At 49.6% G+C, this 20666-nt stretch overlaps 1 protein-coding gene across 2 annotated transcripts in view; it reads right to left on the bottom strand.

The window, feature by feature from the left end:
* Positions 1 to 20666, bottom strand: part of LOC116943320 (uncharacterized) — a 125480-nt gene that overhangs the window by 21947 nt on the left and 82867 nt on the right. For both annotated transcript variants that reach the window (XM_032956094.2, XM_076067635.1), the window contains exon 4: positions 15404 to 15598. In XM_032956094.2, coding sequence (XP_032811985.2) covers positions 15404 to 15598 — 195 coding nt within the window. The remainder of the gene's footprint in view (positions 1 to 15403; positions 15599 to 20666) is intronic.

Below are 20666 nucleotides of genomic sequence, written 5' to 3'. Positions count from 1 at the left end.
GCCGTACGAACGGAGACGAAGATGGGCGAACACGAAGGCTGCTGCTGCTGCTGCTGCGGCTGCGGCTGCGCCATGGTGTGTGGCGAGGATTGGAGCTTAAAAAGCCAAGGCCCCAGAGCCTCGGCTCACTCGCACACGCACTAATTGGCACTTTAGCTGACGACTGACATTCGCCGTAAGTTCTGGCCACCGGCCGCATCTGCCCGAGCAGCCGACGCCGCTCGCCGTGGAATTCCGTCGCGCCGTGCCCTCGCTCCAGATGCAGCAAAGTGCCCAGAGCTTCGGGCCCGATGTGCGCGCAGAGCCGGGCCGAAGTGCGGAGTCACCTTGTGGCAAGATCACCCACGCTGGTCCTCTCACGCACCCACCCATCCAACGGATGGACGGGCGATTGCGGACAGACTGGCGGTGGGGGGGGGGGGGGGGGGGCGGTGGTGGGGGGCGCTTTGTGTCTGCATTCTGCCCCGGAGGGTGCGCGCGCCCGCACGTGCGTGCGTTCGTTGAACGCATCGTCCGTTAAAGCTGCGGCGAATGACTGCGACCCAGTGGTCTTTTTGGGCGGTGTTGTGGGGGCGGGTTTGGTGAATCGTGCCGGAGCGGCCACGTGCGTGAGATTACGCGCAGCCTGCGTGGCCACGAGTGTGTCCAGACGATGGCGGGTCGTGGCAAGTAGGTCACTCATCACCCTCTCTCGTACACGTTGAGCTCTCTCTCTCTCTCTCTCTCCCGTGTTTGCCCTAGCGTTCTTCCTGAGTGCATAATTGTGCTGTGTGGAATTGACCGAACATCTCGAGAAGCACACTCCGTGAAAACACGTTGAGAACCTTTCTTCAGTAAATGGACAAACTAGTAATAAATTATTCCCAAGACTCAAAAAGCCAGCTGTAATCAAAATAAAGTATCAAGAAAAAATGCTTGAGGAAGTAAGTGCTGGTTTTGGTGTAATTGGTAAAGTTGGTTAACTGAACTACATTGCCAAACATTTTAATTCCTTGTAGGATTACCGTCACCCGTCCGATTTTGCTTATCCTATGACCTTCCAAGAGTCGTTACGGCTATAATGAGACCACATCTGTTAACGTTCGGTAATATTTGCGAGGTAATATCTCTCCAGCGATATCTCTATATGATATGCGCAGAGAGAGAGCGAGGCACTCACTTTGCACAAGCACACGTGCGAATAGTTGGTATCATCACGACTGACCAGTCGGTCGGTCAATCAGTCAGTCAGTCAGTCAATCGATCAATCGGCCAGTCGGTCGGACAAACATTCGGTTGGTCAATCGGTCAGTCAGTCGGTCGGTCGGTCGGTCAGTCGGATGACCGGCCGGCCAATCCGCTTAGCTGAATCCATGATTCACAGTGATAATTTTTTTTCCACCCCTCCTCTCATTGAAGGTGATGGAGCGGGCAAAGCGCTTAGCGCCCCATTCCCCGGGGCTCCATCGGGAAGGACCTGGCAGGGCTTTCGGACGTCGGCAACGCTGGCTTGGCACAAGCGCGCGCATCGCGCGAGGGCGTGGGGGACGTGCGGCAGTTGTCGCGCCACTTAGCGTAATGCCCGGAGCAGCACGTTAATGGAGATCTCGAATGCATCCGTCAAGCTGTTTTGCCTTCCAGCATTTCATTAGGGGACGGTGGGAAGTTAACTTGGTCGCCCTCCAACTCTCGTGAAGGAAAAAAAACGAGAACAGGGGGGGAGCGGGGCGGGGTGGGCGGGGGGGGGGCGATTGATGGGTTTGATGTCGGAAGAATATATTTAAAAAAATAAAAATAAGGACAGATATATTTGACCAAAAAAATTAAACATTCTAAACCGGACGCATTCTGAAGCCACATTGTGTTGCTGACACTTACACGTCCCCCGTTGTAACGTATTGCGGAAATGTAATTAATAGCTTTGCTTTCGTACTGTCAAAAAAACTCTCCGCTTTCTTGATCGGTCGAGAGCGAGCAGTTTTGATGTGCCGGAAAAGAGCGCAGTAAGCGAAGTTGAACAATAGGCTTGTGATCTCCGAGCCCGTGAGTAACCGGGTAAAACTATCCGCGAGATTTAAGCACTTTCGTCCCGACAGCCTCAAGAAAATGGCCCCTTTGTGCGCCATGGCAGTGGGTCAGAATGAGGGTGATCCATCATAACATTCTACAAAGGGCGTCAGAAGTGCCAGCTCTAGTTGAGCGCGAGCTTGCGGGCGCTGTTAATACTAATGACTGTGGTATTGGCTGCCGGCTGCGGTGTGAACGGAGGACGTCGCCCGAGGCTCCGGGGGCCTGCCCCAATGATGTCGCCAAGTCGCTGCTTTGAAGGCCGAGACGAAGAGCGTGCCGAAGAGGTCACTGTCTAGGCCGCTGAACTTGTCAGGAAGCCGACAGCTACACAAAAGGCGGTCCACTCGGTGGGGTGGGGGGGGGGGAGTAAAACCACTAACTTGGGGAGTTAAATAATGATGATGATGGTGTGATGGTGGTGACGATGCTGAAGATAATAAGTTAGAAATGAAAACGGAACGGCGTCCAATAGGACGGAGTGAACAAATCAAGTTCGTGCGCAGGTGCTGGGTGGATGGTTATACCGTGGGATCATCCAGCCGTGGATGGACCATGGCTGATGAACAATAGTTTACACACGCAAAAAAACTCAACGCACTCAACGCGTTCGTCAATATATAACCGACAATGTTTTTTTCGGGTGCTGGCCCTTCTTTGTGGCATAGATAGTGATCAACTATAAAATAACAGTCAACAGCAGCCCTTTGTCAATCCAGCTCCTCCCCCATTAACGGTATTGTTAATGGGGAACAAGCTGTTTGACCATACTTCACCATGCTGGTCAGTTCAGGTTGGTGAAGGGAAAGAGGCCCAGGACTGGTTGAGATATCGCCCTGGCTGCCAATCGAATTCATGTTTGCCTGCTTCGTTACGAATTGTGCTCACCACAAACTCCATCCACCCCCTCGGGAAAAAGCGGAAACGAGAAATAAGGGCGAAAGTAGTAACGTGCAGAAACGGAGCTTCGTTAACGGAGCTTGGTTAAATTCCAAAATTAATTTCAACATCGTGATTATTTCGTTGAGGTTTTAACGGGGTCAAAAGTGCAAACGACGAGACAACCCACCGCGCATAGAAAAGATTGTGCGTGTAAACGAGGTTACAAAGTGTAGCAGATCATCTTTAGTCACTGCTTCACTCATTCCTTCCACCGCCGGTGCATGCCGAGGACTTTTTCGTCATCCGCACTGCGTTCTACCACCACCACCACCACGCTGCCGGTCTCCTCTCACGTGTCGACGCGCCGCCTCCCTCCCACTGGTGCACTCTGAAATCTCCGCCCACCGTCACTTCTCCCAAGTTCTCACCATAGCGCTGCTTTTTTGTGTGTCTTAGTTTGTTGTCCTTCCCCCCTGCACTTCCACTAAGCACGGTTGGCTAAGTACGGTGCAAAAGAAGTTCGATATACATACATAGCCCACCGATGGAGTTGTACAGTCTGCACACTGAATAGCTACGCCGCCGCATAGCCAAACCTCTTCCTCAACTTCACGCCTTTGCCAGTTATTCAAATAAAACTTTCATCCCATCTGGTGGAATAACTGGTCCTTGCCATAGAAACGTGGAGCGAAATCCCCTCCTGGTTCTGGACTGTCAATGCAGATGAGCACAGGTCCTTGTGTATATATATATGAGCATGCAGGACACTTTAGATGGTAATCTGAGTTATCGAAAGATGTTCGCATTAAATTATTATTGCAAGAAGATCAACAATGACGACGTTAATTTATTAGCACGGTTGGCTAAATACGATGGGAAAGAAGTTCGATACGCATACATAACAACCTTGCTCAATGAAAGAAATGTTAACTCTTATCTATTACAGCTTTGATATCCAAAGTTCTTACCATAGAACTGCTTTTTTTTGTATTTAGTTTGTTATCCTTCCCCCGCACCTCCGATTAGCACGGTTGGCTACGTACGGTGCGAAAGAAGTTCAACACACCATACGTAAAAAACCTTGCCGGATGCAAGAAAAGCGTTAACTCTTTATCAATTACAACTTCGAAAGTGCTGCTTGTTGCTGGCAGCTTGGCAATGTTGGGCCTTTAGGCCTGAGCTCAGCTTGGCAACTGCGATCTATATATGTTTACAAATGTCTAATACAAATCTTCACATGCAAACAGAACGACTTTCCTGTATTATACGCACGTTTCCCATAAAATTCCCCAGGCCACATTCCTGGAAATAATGGGTTGTTTTTTTTTTCTTTCTGTGTTTCTGCTTTTTCCTCGTTTTTATACTTTATTCCTCCTTGGGAAATTTTCCCGATTAAATATGATGAATGCCATTTGGAGAGATCTTTATTTGAGAGTAATTTAATTGACGACAACAAAAGCAGGAGTGTGGAAATAATATACACCGTCTACATTTTGGGGAATTTACTTGCAAACGTTTTGTTTCAAATATCTCGCTCAAATCAGCACGCAAGTTCCTGTGCCGATTAAGTATTAGTTTGGTGATTTTTTTTAATTCTTCACATATTGTACTGAAATAAGATTACTTCTTCAATTTGGCCATGAAAGGATCGCAGAAACGAGCTTAACATTCGAGACCATATTATCACATCTATCGCATCTATAACAGTTCTCAGACAGTGCATTTTTTTGATAGTGTGCCCGCATGCACAATCGGGGAACTGAGGTTTGATTTGTAACCAGCAAAACCCTGGGCTTGGTCAAGTGCAGTGACCGCTGATAATGTAATTCGTTTACCTTGCAAGCGAAAACACAACGTTTTAGAAAACTCCAACTCTCCATTGCGTTGCTATAGAGCGTCCACAACTTCACTCATTCCCCAATTCAAATTCACTTTTGGGTTTGAACCAACTTAATGCAAATGATGAATATGCCCGTGATGATGATGATACAATCATGCGAACAGATGATGATTATAGCCCTTAGCCATGCTATAAAGAAGGGTCTTTGCTTGAAACATCACCTATCATATATTTTCCTTTAATGGTCACAGTGTTATTGACAAATGCGTTGAATAATAATTTATATATTTTTTTTAAATATGGAAATATACGTATGGATGGTTTAGAAGATGTATGATGATGGTGATTTATTCATGGTAGTGATCATAACAATCCTAGGTGATTGATGATGATGGAATATTTTTTAAGATGATGACGATGATGGAATATTGGCAATCACAACGGTATTGATGTTACATCATAGCGATGGATTAACGTTAACTATACGACGGAAGAGTAATAATTATTGCAGTGATTCTGCCGCCACTGACAATGCTTATGAGCATACGACAGCAGTTCAACGCCAACAACAACAACGACGACGATTTCATTTTAATCTTTACACCGACGATAACCCTGGCGATGAATGACACTAACGCCCGATTGGCAATTAATAATCAACATCTCCACAACAACAACGACACCACCACCACCACAACTACAATAACAACGACGGGAAGGGGGTGGGGGGTGTAGCAGGCAACGACATCGCGTTCTTGTGGGAAACGGCGCACGGGCGTCGCGTGGGTCCATTTGGCAAAGATGGGGGGGGGGTGGGCAGTGTGGTGGGGGGAGGAGGAGGAGAAAGGGGGGGGGGGTGGTGGTGGTGGAGAGGGCGTGGGAGGGGGGCGAGCAGATGGCACAACGTGCCCATACCGCGGAGCGATTGATCCGCGCTCCGCGCGAGCACGACGCACGGACAAACGCTCAATTGCCCGGCCCTGCGGGGTAGGTCGCCTACGACGGGTAAGGTCAGACGAGACATGATGTCTGCAGGGGGGGGGGGGGGTGGGGGGGAGGTTGAGGTGGGGGGGGGGGCGGGCAGAGTGTACGACTGTTGGGAGCGGAACCAAAACTGTTGGGTATTGCCACTCCACATTCCTCCTCCTCCTCTCGCGTCGGATTATTTCAACTATGAACAGTTGATTTATTTTTTATTTAACCAAGCAAGGCCCACTGAGCTCTATAGCTTGATTTCAGAAGCGGCCTCGCCACAAATGATAGCTCAACGAAGTGGGCCTATCGTCGTGCGGACATTCATAGCAGCCCAATTACTCTAAACGCGTGATGTTCATTCTAAATGTGGAGGGGAAACAAATCCAGAGGACCCGGAGAAAAAATCCACTCGACCACGAGGGGAGAGAGAGACACGCAAACTGAACCCACGAGCTCCTGCATACCAGGCGAGGGGGAGTTAACATCCCGCCACCACGGCACCCAAAATTCACAGCGAATGTTCGATTTTAATTCTTGTTACCCCGCACTCCATCCCTCGCTCGATTGGTTTTCGTGCCTTTGTTTTTCCTTCTCCTTGACGGGTGCTCACGTCCTGGGAGTCAACCGTCGTGGGTCACATCAACATTGGACGTCTGCGCTCGGCGCCGTGCTCATGATTGTTCCACGTAAGAATCGCTTTGCTCGTTAAAATTATAACACGAAATAATTAAAATCTGAACCAATCCAAAAAAGAAAAAAAATCGCCTGCTGGATGAACAGGAATCGAACTGCGGTCGTCAGCTTCGTAGCGCAGTGTGCTCACCGCTGTGTTACAGTTCCCCGCTTCTCACGAACAAGGCAAAGACCCCCCCCCCCCCGCCCCCCAATATAGCCCATCACAGACTACTGGGGCAAGTGCTGTTAGCGAGCACCTGCGAAATCCGGCAACTCCACCCGGCGGTCGCATTTTGTCTCCGCACCAGGTACTGCACTCATTTAAGGCTCAGTCAACCTAGGGACCAGCTCAAATATCCGTCACTGACGCCGAAGAGCGGTCGGCAGGCTCGGTGCGCTTACACCGCTGCGCCACCGCTCCCCGCAACTCACACGGCATGACGCGCACATGATTTGCAGTGACTTGGGGGAAGAAATATTCAAGGCTCTTCAAAAGGCACATTTTTTTTTGGTAAATTGAGCATTATCTTACAACCCTGGGCACTCCCGTGCCAGGGGCGTGAAGAGAAATAACTGAGAGACGCGTTTCCCTTGGGGGGGGGGGGGGGTGGGGGGGTGGTGGTGGAAGGCTGCAATTTTTCTTAGCTCGCGTCAAAGGAGGCTTGGGTTGCGCGTCCAGCTGCTTGATCACAAGTCGGGTGTCGCGTTACAGCCGAACAATGCTCTTTACCCGCCATTGCCCCCTTCCCCGTGTGCAAGTCGCGGTGGCGAGATGGTAACGACCTCGCCTGGTATACAGGAGGATCCTGAGTTCGATCCCCGACCCTGACGATGTCCCGTTGTATATTTGGAGTTTATCTTGTCGATCTCTCTCACGTTTAGAAACACGCGTTTAGAGTATTTGCCTGCACTTGTTTACACTGTGAAGCCTGATGAGGATTTGTTTTTTTAAGTTTTCTGAAGACCGGTTTTTAAATTGGCGTATGAATAGATGCCTAACACACTGTCGTGGCTGTTGAGTAACAAACGAATCCTTCAATAATCAAAAAAGTATTGCAACAATCTCATTGACATTAAAAGTAAAGCGATTACATGTTGCTATTGATGAACGAGTTTTTTTTCTGTTACTTATTCTCACGCACCACACAGCGACAGCAGCATCACCGAATAATTTACACAATTAAAGTTCAGCGTGGCGGGGAGAAGAGGCGGTACAGCGTTTGGCGCGAATAAGCGAACCTGAGTTTTATTCCTGGCCAAGGTTAACATCAGTTGCTGAGTGAAATCTGAACTGGTCTTCCCGTGGCCCCCCTTAACAAACCCGAGAACACATCTCAAGGCCGTCATAGCAGTCGTTCAGTTGCCTTCCTGGTGTCACCAGCTACCGCCCTCCTCCTCTAAAGACAAAGACCCCCCCCCGGTGTAGCCTTAACAGACTGTAGGGGCAAGTGCTGTTAGCGGAGCACCTATGAAGGCCGGCACGGCACACGAGGGGGTGGGTGGCCAGCACCACGCCCGGCCGCCTTTGTCTCACCAGTGGCGATGCTTGCTACACACCGCACCAGCTACTCATTTGAGGCTGAGTCGACCTAGGGGAAGCCCAGGACCGTGTCACATTTTCCGCACCGCTGTCGACCGTGAGCGCGAACCGAACTCGATTCGCGGGGTTCATAGTTCAGCACGCACTCCGCTACACGACCGCTCACGCACCACCACACCCAAGGGCATTGTGGGCGCCGGTTTTATTGTTGCGGAGGGATCGAGTACTCCGAGAAATGTAATCCGCCCCTTCCAGAAATATCATTGTGTGAGGATCATCCATACCCAGACTATTCAGAACATTTATCCTGCCTCGCCACACTGAATAGATGGATCAGAAGACAGGTGTTGTAGTCACTGCACTCTACCCCACCACAGGTGATGCGCAACTCAACCAGATGCCCAGGTAACACCTGAGAGTGCTTCTGCTCGAATGAGCATTGCGCGGTGCTCATATTTACCGGTGAAACTTAGCCAGCGGTGGATATTCCACATTCCAATGGTTGCGGGCAAGTATATCCATAGAACTGTGGCTTACGGCTTGACTCAAATTCATAATTACCCTCGTGTAGTGAGGTTAATGTCGAAGGCAGCTATGCGTGAACAAAGATACACACACACACACGTGCACATTGATCACAAACAGGCTCAACATAATTGCTGCTCGAGTGACCGTGCGTCAACGATGGCTCCGGCGCATCACGGACTCGCGCTTTGCGATCGGACACCTGCGTTAGATTTCTTTATTAATTTGTCCGCGGCTAACATCGGTGGCGAGTGACTTCTTGACACGATCCTGCTCCCCCCACACCCACCACCCCGCCGCCCCTTCGTCAATCCACATTGACCAGTGGTTGTGAAGTACGGTCAAACAACCATCCATACCCCCCCCCCCCCCGATGGCTGACATTGGTGGATTGACAAACGGCTGTAAATCATGATGATCGCGGTCATGATCACGACGATCATTATCATCATCGTCAACCCTTGTTGGCAATCACAGAGGTCAGACGTTTCTTGTAGTTGGTCACCAGGTTTGCACCCATCTCAGGAGGGATTTTATCCCACTCCTCTTTTCAGATCTTCTCCAAGTCATTAAGATATCGAGGCTGACGTTTGGCAACTCGAACCTTCAGCTCCCTCCACAGATTTTCTATGGGATTAAGGTCTGGAGACTGGCTAGGCCACTCCAGGACCTTAATGTGCTTCTTCTTGAGCCACTCCTTTGTTGCCTTGGCCGTGTTTTGGGTCATTGTCATGCTGGAATACCCATCCACGACCCATTGTCAATGCCCTGGCTGAGGGAAGGAGGTTCTCACCCAAAATTTGACGGTACATGGCCCCGTCCATCGTCCCTTTGATGCGGGGAAGTTGTCCAATCCCCTTAGCAGAAAAACACCCCCAAAGCATAATGTTTCCACCTCCATGTTTGACGGTGGGGATGGTGTTCTTGGGGTCATAGGCAGCATTCCTCCTCCTCCAAACACGGCGAGTTGAGTTGATGCCAAAGAGTTCTATTTTGGTCTCATCTGACCACAACACTTTCACCCAGTTGTCCTCTGAATCATTCAGATGTACATTGGCAAACTTCAGACGGGCATGTATATGTGCTTTCTTGAGCAGGGGGACCTTGCGGGCGCTGCAGGATTTCAGTCCTTCACGGCGTAGTGTGTTACCAATTGTTTTCTTGGTGACTATGGTCCCAGCTGCCTTGAGATCATTGACAAGATCCTCCCGTGTAGTTCTGGGCTGATTCCTCACCGTTCTCATGATCATTGCAACTCCACGAGGTGAGATCTTGCATGGAGCCCCAGGCCGAGGGAGATTGACAGTTCTTTTGTGTTTCTTCCATTTGCGAATAATCGCACCAACTGTTGTCACCTTCTCACCAAGCTGCTTGGCAATGGTCTTGTAGCCCATTCCAGCCTTGTGTAGGTCTACAATCTTGTCCCTGACATCCTTGGAGAGCTCTTTGGTCTTGGCCATGGTGGAGAGTTTGGAATCTGATTGATTGATTGCTGCTGTGGACAGGTGTCTTTTATACAGGTAACAAGCTGAGATTCGGAGCACTCCCTTTAAGAGTGTGCTCCTAATCTCATCTCGTTACCTGTATAAAAGACACCTGGGAGCCAGAAATCTTTCTGATTGAGAGGGGGTCAAATAATCATTTCCCTCATTAAAATGCAAATCAATTTATTAAATTTTTGACATGCGTTTTTCTGGATTTTGTTGCTGTTGTTATTCTGCCTTTCACTGTTCAAATAAACCAACCATTAAAATTCTAGACTGATCATTTCTTTGCCAGTGGGCAAGTGTACAAAATCAGCAGGGGATCAAATACTTTTTTCCCTCACTGTACGTACATTTTTTTCTCTCCTAATAATCCCAACGTTAGACTTGACGCGTCCTCGTACGTTTTTTTGGGGGGGGTGAAACACATTCCCTTCATACACGCGACGACGACGCCGAGTGTTCTGATTTCTATTTAATGTTTTATTTTATGACCGGCAAAGAATTCCGTTTGATCTGAGGAAAGCCGATTAAACGCGCGCGCGCGCACACACACACACACAAAGAAATAGTATCCGCAAAAACCTTGATGAAGGTTGCGACAGTCCTGCCATTGTTCCCGCGCACACACTTTGAGGACTCTGAATGGAAATGTGCTTCTGTGGGAAGGCTGTCAGATAGAGCCTCTGCCCGCGATACGAACGTCTCCAGAGGATAATTTTACAGCCTCTGCCACTTCCATCACGCCCACCCCCCTTCCCTCCCGCCCGCCCCAAACTCTCCATCTCCCACATACTTAGTGTTGCCACCTGTCCCGGGATTTTGACCTGGAGGGTCCGGAAAATTGGCTTCCGTGAGTTCGCGTGGTGGGAACCGAAGTGATTCGTACCGAGATGTGGCGGTGGCGTTGTGTTGAACTCCGCCATTGTAATGCTGCTGCACTTTGGCGTTCGCTGGCAGACGCAGGCTGACTGAGAAATACGCCTGGATTTGGCCTACAGCGGAAAAGGTGGCAACCCTACACTGGACACCTCATCCTGAGTCCTGAGCCGTCTATGTGAAAAGGAGGAAAGGGGGTGGGGGGGGGGCAGCAGGTAAGGGAAGATTGCAGGTGGAGGCCTAGAGAGCAAAAGAAGAAACCTGCACACTGGAGCGAACTCATTGACCCGGCTGTTCAAGGTCGCGCCGCGTGGCTCGCTGTACTGCGTTCACGGTTGGTTTTTTTCCTCCGACGCGTGTTGGCATCGGAACGACGCACCGAGTGTTTCGCTCCGCGCTAACCGGGAGATTCTTCATTCGGCTCCTGAACCAGAAGAATAAGAAGGAGCTTCTTGAGAGGCGCAGCACGCGGGGCGAAACGTCGGACGCGCTACGTCGCGGCGGAACAACACGCACGGTGACAACCGGGCAAGGGGGTGGTGAGTGGGTGGGGGGGACACACAAAACATCGGAGAGCTGTTTCGAAGAGCCGTGCGCACTTCACCGAAATCTGACGGAAGGAAAAACAAAACGAATACCGGGGCAGCGAATGTTGCGGTGAGTTTTTCTATCGAAGAACAAACCAAGCAGGCAAATTGTTTTACTGAGATGAAGGCAAATTTATATATATTTTTTTCTTTTGTTACAAGAACACCAACAACAAAAAAAATTCCTTTCCTTATTTGGGACGGCTAGGTAGCCCCGTGCGATGGCAGGGGACTGAAGCTATCTGACAGACGATCCCCTCTCGTCTTTCGGAATCAAACGCTCGCGGGAGAATTTTTTTTTTTCAAAGCGCCTGTTTTTGCGATCACAAGCGGGCCACGGAGACTGTGCGAGCGTGTTGTAACCCGACTACAAAGCGGAGACTTCAGGATTATTACAGGATTGCAGCCTCTGGAGGTGGGGGGGCGGTGGGTGGGAATACTCTTTATTTTATTAACTGTACTTTTCTTCAACGTCGTCGTGAAGATTAAAGTGTTGAATGGATGACAGCCAATACCGTGGCCACTTTAAATCGGAACGTCGTTTTAAATTTTAAAACGCTACTTATTGTAGAGTTGGTTGAAATATATAGTTTGTGTTTTTTTGGCGTTTGCTCGAAGCTAAGATCGCGTCCTTTTTTTAAAGGGCTTTGCCAAACCACCAAAACAAAGCAACTGTGCTGCATCACATTACGCCAATAAACCTGTACGACAAATTATTCCCTATATTATTGGTCTATGATGGCTATATTCCACTGATGATTCCTAACAAGGATGCGGTTGTTCTAGAAATAAATGTTAACAACAACAATGATCACTGATAGTTGTTCATAGCTCATTGGTCAATCCACTGCTGGATAAAGGCCTTCCCCAGGCTGTGGGCCTTTCTTGACTATACTTCACTATCCTGGTCAGTGGAGGGGCGGGGTGGGGGGGGGGGGGCTTAGGACTGATTCGGATATCGCCACTAACGAATAGCATCGGCCCGAAGTTCAACTCAGGTGCCCGGAGGTTCACAGGGCACTGTTATAACCTCTACGCCACCGCTCCACACGTTACGCTTTACATGCAAACACAATGCACTCGCATGTTCTATGCAGTATGGATATTTTCAGTGCCCTTGGAATGGTTTGCTATGCTACAGCACTCTAAAAAGTGTTACTACTATTAATGGCATTGCATTATGTGTTGCATGTGTAGGCCTGAACAATTGTCAACGTGCACTCTCACGAATCCAGTCCAGCACGGGTGCGCCGCGCTCATCACGCAGGGCCGCTGTTTTAGGCCGACCAACAAAACTGGCTCCGACTCCGGGATGGAGTTGGTATTCGTGTGTACACATACACACACATATATACGTTACAGGTATACATTCACACAGCGTGTACCGGAGATACGAACGCAACCGCTGCTGGTTGGCTCCCTGCCCCGGTTCAAGTCCAGGCTCCAGACCTTTCTGATCTCTCTCTCTCTCTATACACATATTGATACGTATGCGACATGAATACGGCCCGCGCCGTCTCGAGATGCGCTCACGTTCGCACGCCGTACGAATCCACCTTTCAACCGCGTTGCGCGGCGATCGCAACCGAAAGGCTCGTTGCGGTTGCTTCTCGGCCCGCTTGGGAACGCGTTCGCCCTCCCGTTGCGTCGCCGATACCGGGCAGCACGGGAGATTCTCCGCCACGCCGCTTCTGGTCGCAGTAATGAAGGGGGTCACCTGCGTGGCACTTTGCCGTCAACGCGTGCACAGGTGTGTGGGCTTAGCTGACGACGCAAACAAAAAAAAAATGTGACCGGATAGCTATTGCGGATGCGCGGGCGTGTGCGCTCGTAAGCATGTGCGTGTGTGTCAAGCACACGTGTGTGTCAAGCACACGTGTGCACCCTTGCACCTGTAACCCAAGGGTCGTGGTAGGGCAGCGGTAAGCGCGCTGCGCTACAAAACCCGGCCGACGCCAGTGAGGATTATCTGAACCGGTGCTGAGCCTCAACCTAGGTCGACTCGGTGTGTAAACATCGCCACTGGGGAGACAAAGGCGGCCGAGCGTGGTGCTGGCCACGCACCCCCTCATGTGCCGTGCCGGCCGTCATCAGTGCTCGCTAAAAGCACTTGCCCCAAACAGTTTGTTAGGGGAGATCTTTGTCTTTGTGTCAAGCACACTTTGTGCACCCTTGCACCCGTGTAACCCTGCATACGCAGCGCTAAAAGCTGAAAATACCCACCCTGGTGCTACCGTGCAAGGATCCGTTCCAGTTGATGTTTACGGCTCTTCTTTGACTTTGCTCGGTGCGATGTTGTGACATTGCGTTGTTGCGTAAGCTCGACGAGATTGCGCGTGAGACTCGCTGGGTGGTTGGAGGCGTTGTAGTTACCGTTCCCAGACGCCCCAGGAAAAGTTTTCCCAGCCGGTGTATCTACGTTGCGTTGAACTTGTTTCGCGCCGTAAGTAGCCAACAGTGCTAATTGGATGTACAGGGGAAGGGCAGAGAACTGAACACAAAAAGTAGTTCTCAAGAAATGAGTTTTCAATCTCGATTTGAAAGTGCGTAGCTCCAGCGGCCTCCTAATTTCGGAAGAAAGAGCGTTCCAGACGGCCGCTGCTTATGACCCCCACACATCCCCTGGCTTTTTAGTGAGACGGAGAAAGAATTAACCCGAACCGATTCAAATGTTAAGAGTTGAGGAACTCACCTTTTTTTCTACTTCAAATAATTGTTTCTCCATAATAGAGGTTTTTTTGGGTTAGATCGTGTAAATATATAAATGTGTCGTTAAAACCCGCCACCAGCGACACAGCCAACTAGTAAGGGTTGTCACGTAAACAAAAATATGCCAATTCGTCACTAGTATAGCACACCGGCGTGTTGGAGAGCCAAGCCGAAACATTTACAATGTAAAAGGAAGAGAGTTGCAATGTAAATGCAGATGAGCACATTCAGAATCAGAAGAGTATTTCCCACCGACTAAAGCCCACTGAGGTGAGGAGCTCTTTTTGTCAAGGGGCGACTTGACCGGCAGACAGACAACACCGAAGCATTCCACATTCAATCTCAATGGAACTCACGTGGTTACATGAAGCGCATAAACAGCTGTAACATGATTAAAAGTGACGTCTGTTCCTCTTGTACGCGTGGTCTCTGTGCGCAAACATCACTTAAAAAGTGTTCGATCACACAACAACCGCCAATCGCCACTAAGTGGCGGTGACGTCACCGCGGCGCTTGTGCCAGGCCATGTGCACGTCGATGACAGACACACACGCGCGTGCCGCTGTTCACGCCGGAGCCGTTTCGTTTGTGTCGGAATTGAATCCTCGCTCTCTTAAGTTTGACCCTTTAAAAAAATCTGCACCACATTGATCAAGAAGCAAACCGCTCGTGTAAATGCACCACCTCGCCTGCTGGAAGCGTCGCGCAAGCGGGTGTCCGCCTGGCGGGAGCATATCTCTGAGTGTGTGCCGTACGTACGCACGTACGTGCGTGTGTGCGTGTGTGTGGTGAACTTCTTTCGCAAAGTACGTCGCAAAAGTTCCGGCACCACCACAAACGCTGCGCGCGCTCTCTCTGTGTTTCATCGTCCCGTAGAGTCCCTAGGCCAGAGCAGAAATCGGTGCCCACCCAAGGTGGCAAAACACTGCCGTTTATTTGATCGAATCCATGTCGTTAAAACATTGGTCACAGCACCCTGCAGGTGGCTCGTGGTGGAGTAAAGTGTGGGTGCTCCCCAAACCGCTTCCAAGTCATTTGTCCAGCATGGAAGAATAGGCAAAACACCTCCCTTAGCAGACGTGGCATGAGCAAGCAATTGCAGCGCTGCGCCGTTACCTTTCTTTGTGGCTCTTCCGCCAATGTTGAGGACGAAAACACATTTTAAGGCCACGTTGCTGATGGTCATTCATTGCGAGATACGATTGGGTATTCACGGCCTGATTTTGTTTCTTTATTACCCCAGCGCCGCTGTGGGCCTCACCTGAAAGTCGTTGGCCTTGTTGTAGTGGAGGTTGAGCGCACGGAAGAGCTCCGAGTCGCGGGTAACCGTCAGCTCCTCGGGGTTGGACACACCGTCGGCCAGCGACTGCCGAGCAAACTTCTCCATCTGGATGTAGTAGAACTCGCGGAAGTTGCTGAACCACTTGATGAGCTGCGACGTGATGCACCGGTTGAACTGCGGGCACGTGGAAAGACGCAGCGCACCAAGCAATCGATCGTCAGGATTTTATGCCATGCAAGAATTGCCAATAGTTTACGGATAACTACCAGTGGATGGCGGCATCGACGATGAGAAACTGATCGTCAGGATGATACCATCCAACTAGATTTTTTCAAGGAACGAGGCATCGATCGCTGCTCAAAATGTGCATTGAGGTGGTGCTCACCATCTGCTCACAGGCCTGAAAAGCCAGTGGTGGAAATTCCACATCCCTGTGCCAATAGTGAGTCTTTCCCGCAGGACAACCCCCTGTTGACGTCCCCATAAAAAGCGCTACACATTGTATTGACCCCGCAGAAGATGATGGGCCGAGTCAACCCCCGAAGCAGGACTTGAACTCGCAACCTTTCGCTTCTCTGCGCCGCTCGATCTGCCGCTGAACAGCCCTGGCCCGGACTCGTCCAGATTCATCCGAGAAACAAAGTCACAGCAGTCAAGCCGAGCTCGGGCACTCTGGGAAAGGTAACGATCCTGTTACGAATGGCAGTGCAATGCAGCACTTGCCATGAGGAAGACTGCTGCTGTAGTTGGGGCAGACCACTCAAGTTCCTACCTCGTTGTCTTTCACAGAATGTAACTTGGAGCAGTCAGATTGATTGATTGATTGAGCCAGCATTCATCGATTCACACCGGTCACTTGGTCACCCAGCAGTCAATCACCTCCTTGTCACTCTTCTAGCTCGACTAACATGGTTACTGGTTCCCGTAAACTTTGCGCATTGTTTCCTCCGCCCGTGTTGAGAACGCGATCTAACGGACTGACTCTCGTTTAATCCACACTGTATTTATTTTTTTGGTCTTTAGTTTGTTAGCCCCCCCCCCCGCACCGCACCGCCGATTAGCACGGTTGGCTATGTACGGTGAGAAAGAAGTTCAACATGCATACATACATACATACGTATTGAGCCACCACACTACAGGTCACAACACTTCGATATCTGCGACTCATCCTGCACTGTTAGACTGTGGAATTCCCTCCCATTATCTGTTTACTCAAGTTCGTATAACCTTGCTCGATTCAAGAAATATATTAAACTCTTACCTATTATACTCTGGTTATTTGGCATTTGGGGCCATTGTGCTTATGTTAGGCAAATATTATATAAAAAAGATGTAACTTTTACTTTATATAGCTGGAACATAATGGCATCAAGGTCAATGTAATTTATTTAACCCTGTAAGTTATTATTAAGATACTTAACTATTTCGCCAACAAGACCTAGGAAGCATGGTTGTGTTAAAAAAGCTAACTTTGTTTATTTTCATTTTCATTCAGTTAAGTAACTTTGAAATGTGTGATGCATGTGTGCACACTTTATTTTACTATACATATTTTTTTTAAGTCTCGAACACAGACGTGTATCTCCAGCATGAAAGAAAATCTTACTTCGAGGATTTCACGAAAAGTTGGGTGCAGTTACACTCCAAAATCTTGGCATTCGAATTTGTTTCACGTAACAAAAATCTTCAAGGTAGTAAGTGTTACATGTTTGTTTCCAGGAATTATAACGTTTTGACATGCGTAATTAACGTTTGGACAGCTTTAGTGTGCAATAATTTGCTCGAGCAAAGAATGTTGATGGGAGCGGGGTGTTTAATGTCCTCTGTACGTCGATTAAAAAAACGCCTGTTGGCGTGAGGTCCGTTGAAGAAAACGGTGCCCTCTGACTGGGCGTTTCGCAGCCTTTTTTATTATTCGGAGTCTTAAATCTGAAAACTGGCAAACGGGAGAATTATCGGCACCGCTCATACCACGAAACATTCTTGAGTACAGATAGGTCAACAAATGTGGCTGGGAAAAAGAAAAACACATTTATCGGACTTTTTTTGTTTTTCTTTTACAGAGAGCCGTATGACTTAAGACTTTAGGACATGACATACTTTTGTAGTGTTTATGAAATGATCAGTAAACTGTACAGTTATTTATTGCAAGTCACAATCATCATCCTCAGCCATGACCAATCCACTGCTTCATTCAAGCCACCCCCCCACGCCCTCAAAGCCATTGCCATCTCTGAAGACTAAAACAATGCGAATACATGCTGTCACAAAATGGGACGGTTTTTTTTTTTTTACAATATCAAAGAAGTGTGAAAAAATAGGTTTCACCCTTTCTGGCAGTAAAACAGGTGCTAAGATGAATAGGTTTTTACCTATTCTTATTTTTTCAAACGCCGTCACGTTTTCCAAACATCTTTTTTCCTCACAAATTGCGATTTTATTTGCGGTTCGTTTCAACGGTTCGCGTCAATGCCGAAACTGAACGCAAACACAAATAAATCTCCCCCGAACGTCGCCTTCGGTCGGATGGGCCGCGCGAAGACACAATGCATCTGCTCGTTGTTGTTGTTGTTGCTGCTGCTGCTGCTGTCCAGCGCACAGCCACGCCACAGATTTCAGACTCGATACAGGACGGGGTGGGGGGCGGGCGGGCGGGGGGGGGGACAGCTTTCTGTTGTGGAAACTCGCCCCGTTTGCAAACAAGCCGCGTGAGTGTGCCCGTCGATACGTCCCACAGAGCCCAATGCTCAATTTCTCGGGGCCCGCAAAGTATCACCGCGGCAGATCTTGCACGTTGTGACTCATGCACGGCCCCTCTCTTCCTCCACACCGAGTTATTTACAAAGCGCCTTTCCGCACACGCCGACCGACTGCGTCGCACTGTATCTCTAGGAGCCGCGCTATTGGTGCCGTTTTTCAACGGTTACAAAATGTCAAGGCGCAGCCCTGCAACGGCTTGCTCTCGCCACCGCTTCCGCTGCTGCTGCTGCTGCTGGCGGAAGGGACTCCACCAAGCGGGAGCTCCAGAGAGGGCCCTCCTTGTCGGAGGGGTTTTGTGGGCGACTCTTACACGGCTTAGCCAGACGCCGTGGAAGAGGTGGCATTACCCACACTTTACTCCACCATGCGTGAACCCCCGCCGAGCGACTAACTGCGGTGTTACCCATTCTCACACTGCTGGGTGATAGTGGACAGAGGTGGTTTTGGTGGGGGGGGTGGGGTGGGGGGGTTTGTTGGGGTGGGGGGGGGGGAAATTTAAGGAACTTGCCCCATTCTTCCGACTGCCGCGCCAGAAGATCAAACCAAACCGCTGACCATCGGATGCGCGGACCGTTGCAGCCACTGTTGGCGTCATCCCAGATAGCCACCCACCATAATTCGGGTCCTCCACTTCGGCGCCGTTAACGTTTGCACGACGCTCAAAACCCACAGACCGTGCCCTTTCGGGCCGAAGTTTATTATAAGAAGTGTGCTTAATCTTAGGCTCACGTTGAAAAGGCAATAATGACGGATTTCGCAAACCAGTGACTCCCACTATCAACCATGGCTTCCCACACAGCTCTAATTGTTTTTTTGAAGATAGTAGGAATGTAATTTTTTTTTTTACTTCACCCCGACATTAGCCGGAGCACATTTTCCGATCCGCTGAAACGCTCTGAACTGAGAGTGATCCTGACGATGTGCAGGCAGTACCCTCGCTTTTACGACGGATGCAACGCGTTCCTGGAAACCCCGCCGTCGTAAACCGGACCACTATTTTGCCACAGACCGGAGTAAACGTTCGGAAAATCACTTGCCGATGTTTTTATTTTATTTTATAGGCCGTAAATAACGTGGGTTAACAGGTAAAAATCCACAAAAACACTCCAGAATAACAAAAAGCTCCCACGCCAAGTCACGTCGGAAACCAGACCGACGGTTAAAATACCTTCGGAGTCGTGTTATATAAAAGTTGTAATTGTGGGTCGTTGTAAATCGGACCGTGGTAAACCAGAAACCGCTTGCAAGTTGATCTTCTAGCAATAATAATAATATAATAACATAATGCTAACATCATTTGATTACTCATATTACCATCTAAAGTGTCCTGCATGCTCATATACGCAAGGACCTGTACTCATCTGCATTGGCACTTCAGAACCAATAGGGGATTTCGCTCCACGTTTCTATGGCAGGGACCAGTTATTCCACCCGATGGTATGAAAGTTTTATTTGAACAACTGGCAAAGGCGTGAAGTTGAGGAAGAGGTTTGGCTATGTGGCGGCGTAGCTATTGAGTGTGATGATTGTACAACTCCATCGGTGGGCCATGTATGTATATCGAACTTCTTTTGCACCGTACTTAGCCAACCGTGCTAATCGGAGGCGCGGGGGAAAGGACAACAAACTAAGACACAAAAAAGCAGCGCTATGGTGAGAACTTGGGAGAAGAGACGTTTGGCGGAGGGAGGCGGCGCGTCGACACGTGAGAGGAGACCGGCAGCGTGGTGGTGGTGGTGGTGGTAGTGGTGGTGGTGGTAGAACGCAGTGCGGATGACAAAAAAAACACAAAAACACAAAAAGCAGTTCGAAAGAAATGAGTTTTCAATCTGGATGATTTAAAAGTGCGTAGCTTCAGTGGCTTCCTAATATCGGAAGCAAGAGCGTTCCAGACGGCCGCAGAAGCGCATCTGAAAGCGCGCGATGCGGTGACCGTCTTTGTTTGATGGCCCAGCCAAAAGCCGCTGCTGCGAGGACGACCGGAGTTCGTGTGATGGTGGTTTATGCTCCTTGGCGAGATCAGCGAGGTACTGCGGTACATTTGTGGCAAGCACTTTGTGTGCGATGAGTGTGACCTCAACCGGAATACAATGCAGCTCGGCAAGCACTCGATGGACACGGTGGGATCTCGCAGTGCCCGTCACGACACGTGCCAGAGAATGTTGTACTGCAGCCTGGTAATGTTTTTTTGCCAGACGCCCCATAGATTAGTGAGTTGCCTTGACCGAGCCTCGTCGATGCTACGCTACGCGCCACCGTGTTGGCGATGTCACGACCATGGACCGCAGGGGCTCGGGAACTGGGCTACAAAGAGGGGTGGGCGGTGGGGGTGGAGGAGTGGAATTGGTCAGGGGACACCATTAAATAATATCTTGCGCCAGGGCTCATGCGAAACCAAGCTAGGGCACCGAGGCCAGAAGTGAGACCTTTCACTGAGTGTCTCTCAGAGCCAAAGAAAACAATGGCAGTAGATCTCGCCGCC

The sequence above is a fragment of the Petromyzon marinus genome, chromosome 17 (assembly GCF_048934315.1).
Source record: "Petromyzon marinus isolate PM22_M1 ecotype Great Lakes invasive population chromosome 17, UKy_Petmar_22M1.pri1.0, whole genome shotgun sequence".
In the NCBI taxonomy this organism is placed as follows: Eukaryota; Metazoa; Chordata; class Hyperoartia; order Petromyzontiformes; family Petromyzontidae; genus Petromyzon; species Petromyzon marinus.
This window is presented reverse-complemented; position numbering and strand designations above follow the sequence as displayed.